At 38.9% G+C, this 5,012-nt stretch overlaps 1 protein-coding gene across 1 annotated transcript; it reads left to right on the top strand.

The window, feature by feature from the left end:
• Window positions 1–2,685: 2,685 nt before the first annotated feature.
• Window positions 2,686–3,752, top strand: LOC107825871 (uncharacterized). Its single transcript, XM_016652792.2, has 2 exons — window positions 2,686–3,381; window positions 3,438–3,752. Exons 1-2 carry the CDS (start codon window positions 2,686–2,688, stop codon window positions 3,750–3,752), a joined length of 1,011 nt encoding a protein of 336 aa, XP_016508278.2.
• The last annotated feature ends 1,260 nt before the right edge of the window (window positions 3,753–5,012 follow it).

Consider the following 5,012-nt stretch of genomic DNA (forward strand, 5'->3'; position numbering starts at 1 on the left):
AAATATTAAAAGACTTCAAAAGTGGGGGAACTACTCAAACACGCTCTCTTCTCTCTCCTAAAAGAGGCGATTTTTGGGAGATCAACAACGCATGCCGGTGCTGCCCTTTTATGGCCACTTTGGCCGGTGGCTAGCCACCTCTAGTGGCTGCGCTGCCTCACCAACCTCCCCCCACCATCGCCCAGCCTTCTACGTCCACAAACAATAATTCCCAACCCATGAATTATTCAAAACTTCTAAAACCTACCACCATTAATGCCCCCATGCAAACCCTAGCTATGCTATCATTGAAACCCGTTGAGTTCCTGCATGGAGAACCAGTCGTGAAGTGGAAGAAACAAGAAGTGAAGCAATCCATCATACAACAAGGGCTTCAACTTGCAATTCTTGGAAAATTTTCTGATGGGAAGCTTGTTGTTGTTGAATTACGTAAAGTGATTCCAATTCAATGTGAGATTAAGGGTCATTGTTTAGTTGGTTTGATTAAAGATAATCATGTATTGATTAGGTTGTCATTATTGGAGGATTATGTTAATCTTATGTCAAAGCCAGTTTTTATTTGAAGGCTCAATCAGACATGTGGCAGATGCGTTGTACAAAATAGAATCCATGGTGGACACCTGATGAAGAGACTCCAATTGCCATAGCTTGGATTAGCTTTCCAGAACTTCCTCCAAACTTCTTTGGTATGGAATGTGTATTTTCATTAGCTCGTACAGTTGGTAATCCATTACATGTAGACCTAGCAACTAAAAATGGGACTAGACCTAGTTGTGCTAAGGTGAATGTGGAAGTCAATTTGTTAGGTAATTTTTCTAAACGTATTAAGATTGTTGAAGAAGCTGATAAATCTGCCAAGAAGAGTTTAAATGGATTAGGATTAAGTATGATTATATGTCAAAATATTGCAGGCCTTGCAAGAAACAAGAGGCAGAATGCTTGGTAATTCATCCTGAATTACACAAGAGATTTGCTGAAGATGGTGAGGAACAAGGCAAGGAGAAGATAATTGTGGTGAGTACTGAAGCAATTGGTATAGTGCAAATTCAACAAAGGTTCTGTCAAGTGGAAAGATGGTTGGTAATCCTGCTACTAATCATGCCAAGAAGGAATGGATACAAGCAAGAAAGAACAAATACCAACGGGATAATAAGAGTCACATTATTGATAACAAACAAGGTATGGAAGCTGACAAGGGTAAAGGGAAGGCCAAAATTTGAGGAAGTAGCAACCAAGAACAAGTTTAATGCACTAGAGGTTGAGGAAGTTCATTAACCTACTCTACAAATTACTGAAGGCAAAGGTGAGGATCATAGCAATGATAAGAAGAAGGAACATGGGGAAAAGCAATCAAAGAAGGGCCATGAGAAAGAAAAAAAGGCAATACCGGAGCGTCAAGCCCTAATCCTAAGGCTTCTAGGGTTAGGGTTGTGAAAGATGCTAAAATTAAACCAGCTGGAGAAGGTAATCAACAGGAACTTAAGCGTGTGAAGAAGGAAGAAGTTGAGAAAGTGTTGGAAGGTCAGCATAATGGGAACTTAGCTAAGGCTAATCCTATTGTACCTAGTGATCCAAGTACTGATGAAAGGTCTTATAAGGAATCCACAATCGAATGGGTTCATAGAAGGTTTGGAACTAGCAAAGAGGAGCTAAGGCAACTCAATGTGACTACAAACCAATCATGTCAAGATATTCCGTCTCAAACATTTGCAGATTCTGGGCAGCTTGAGAACCTTGATGAGATAAACCCAAAAAAGGTTGTAGGGAGTGATGCAATTGAGGTGGATGATGATCAACTAGGCACAACAAAGAAAACATGAGACAAAGTGAGGGATAACAGCCTATCTGGTGATAGGCTGGCAATGCCAGGCCTAAAGCCAGGCTCCCCAGGTGTTAGGCTGGCGACGCCAGTCCTAAAGCCAGGTAACCCAAGCGTTAGGCTGGCGACGCCAGGGTCACCTGATGAAGTTACGATAGTAAACCCTATCCCTAGTGCAACTAGCAAGATTTTGGCCTATGTAGATGGTATTCCGGTGTATGCATTGGAGAACAAACTTGATGATAATTTAAAGGTTAGGGATGATACAATAGGGTCAGACTAAAGCCAAGCAATGGAAAAGGTGGTGATATCAATAGAACGGACATCTTTGAGCAGACTACCACAGTAATTCCTGGGCTAGGCAGTGTTTATAAGCAGTAATTCAAAATGATGCAGGCTGCTGCTTCTTCTATGGTGAATAGCAATGAAAAGGCTAATGAGCAGGCAATTGTTCCAAGAGTATCTGGGGAAATAGAGGAAGTACCTATGGAATATGGCACTGATCAAATTATGCAGATGCATCTTAATGTACCACTGAAGACTCCACTACAACATTTACATGATTTAGTTACACACAATGTGGCACCAATTGATGAAGACTTAATGAGACAAAATCCTATGAAGGATGAGGGAGATGATGAATCAACAGCAGAAAACTTCAAACAGGTGGCTAGGGATGGGGATCTATCACCTACAGCTAGTGCTAAAGGAGGTAAGAAAACAAAGAAGAACCAGAATAAAGAGCCACAACAACCTTCAAGAATTATGCCCAGGAGAGCAGTTTCTCTATCTAAATGATGATCAAAATATTAATATGGAACATAAGGTCTGTGAATACACAGTAGGCCTTTCCTAGGGTGATCAACATGAATAAAGAGCATAACTTTTGTGTAATTGCATTGATGGAGCCTTTTCAAAAGAAGAGACTCATTGATAGATATAGAAGAAGGTTGAATATGGAGAGTGCTTATGCAAATATTAATGGGCAAATATGGTTGTTCTTTGATACAGTGGTGGAATGGAAATTAGCGGAGGATACTGAACAACATGTGACTGTGAGAGTGCTTCACCATGACCTGGGGCAGCATATGGTGATGACATTTGTTTATGCAAAATGTTCAGCAATAGAGAGGTTGGAATTGTGGGATCACTTGTATTACTTAGGAAGTGATATGAAATTGCCATTGTTGGTAGGAGGAGATTTCAATGTGATATTGCATGAAGATGAGAAAATAGGAGGACTACCAGTACACCCTCATGAATATGAGGATTTTACATTTTGTGTAAACTCTTGTGGTTTGTTTGAGCAAGGATACAAAGGAAGTTCATTTACATGGTGGAATGGGAGATCCAATGCTGCATGTATATTCAAAAGATTGGATAGGATCTTTGTGAATTTTCCATTTCAGAACATGTTGCCAACTATTGAAGTTGAACACCTAATCAGAACTGGATCAATTTATGCACCATTGTTAATGACATGCGGGAAGCAGACCACCAATTTTGTCAAGCCTTTCAGGTTCTTGAACTTTTGGACTACACATGCTACATTTAAGGATGTGGTGAGGCAGAATTGGAAGCTGATTTCATAGGGGATCCATTTTTGATGTTCAAGTAGAAGCTCAAGAGGGTGAAGGCAGCACTGTCAAAATGGAGTAGAGAAACATTTGGTGATATCTTCAAGCATTTGGCTATTTTGGGGGACATTGTTAGGGTGAAAGAGATGTTGCTTGAAGAAGAGCCTACAATTGATAATAGGATTGTGCTTCAAAAGGCTCAATCTAAATTGAAGAAATACTTGAGTATTGAAGAGCAGTATTGGAAGCAAAAAGTTGGGAAGACTTGGTTTGCTAAAGGAGATAAGAATACAAGTTTCTTTCACAATCATGCCAATGGCAAAAGAAATGTTACATCCCATGTTTTTGTACGTTAAAATTTTGTCGTAACTTAATCGACGTAAGTTCGGGAATGAGATTATTTTGGGATTATAAGTATTATGCTATTTCAAACAAGTGATGAGTAAATTCGTGAAGGTGAGAGGGTAAGTAAATCGAAGAAAATGAATTTCGTCGAAGTTTGTCAGGTTGGGATAAAATACGGCTAGAGCTAAAATATCCGGTATTTATGAACTAGTGTCATACAAGGTACCACATGACCATGATAGTAAGGTGTACAAAGTGTGTTAAAAGTGAGTAGTATTTTAAGTAATTTGAGATAATTCCTAATTATGTGAATTATTGGATAATGGGGGAATTAACTAGTTAATTAATAAGTAGGGTTGACTAATTAAGGTCTTTGGATAAGATTAATAAGCAAAACATGGAAGCCACATGGAGACACATTATGTGACTCTTGAATCACCTTGCAAGGTGGCAACAATTCTAAGATGAGCACCTTATCTCTTTGGATTAAAGAATGTCATCAAAATACTTCTTTAATTCACAAAAATGAAGACCTTTTACATCTTCAGAGTGATGGATAGATTCTGCAAGAAAGGATATTCAATATTGTGATCAAATTCATTAAGGGAGATGGATTAAACATCCAGCAAAGTAACGGTCTTAAGCAAGAAAATTCATACGAAATTATACCGCGTAATAGTAACAGGATTTTGCAATTCCGAGGGAGTACGGTATAATCTTTCTCAAGAATCTCATATGAATATTTTCCTACTCCGATCTTGCCATTTTGTTTTGTCGCAATTGACGTTATTAATTGGATTGTCAAAAGAATCGACCCACGTATTGTCACGACCCAAAATTCCCACCATTGGGTCCGTGATGGCACCTAACACTTCACTTGCTAGGCAAGCCAACGTTAGAATAATATTAACCATTTTTAACAATTTTAAATTTAATTTAATATCAAAGAAATAATGCGGAAGTAATTCTAATATAAAGTAATTGATCCATAATACTAGCGATGTCAAAAAACCATCCCAGAACTGGTGTCACAAGTGCACGGGCTACTAGAATAATACAAATAAAGGTCTGAATAAAAATAAAGCTGGCAGAAAGAAATACACAGCTATGATAAAGTGGAAGGGGACTTTAGAACTACGAACGTCGTGCAGCTATACCTCAAGTCTCCCGTGAATAGCTGAATCCGAGCAAGTCTAATGTGGCCGCTAGGATCAACTCCAGTATCTGCACAAAAGAGTGTAGTGTGTAGTATCAGTACAACTGACCCCATG

The sequence above is a fragment of the Nicotiana tabacum genome, chromosome 1 (assembly GCF_000715075.1).
Source record: "Nicotiana tabacum cultivar K326 chromosome 1, ASM71507v2, whole genome shotgun sequence".
Taxonomy (NCBI): Eukaryota; Viridiplantae; Streptophyta; class Magnoliopsida; order Solanales; family Solanaceae; genus Nicotiana; species Nicotiana tabacum.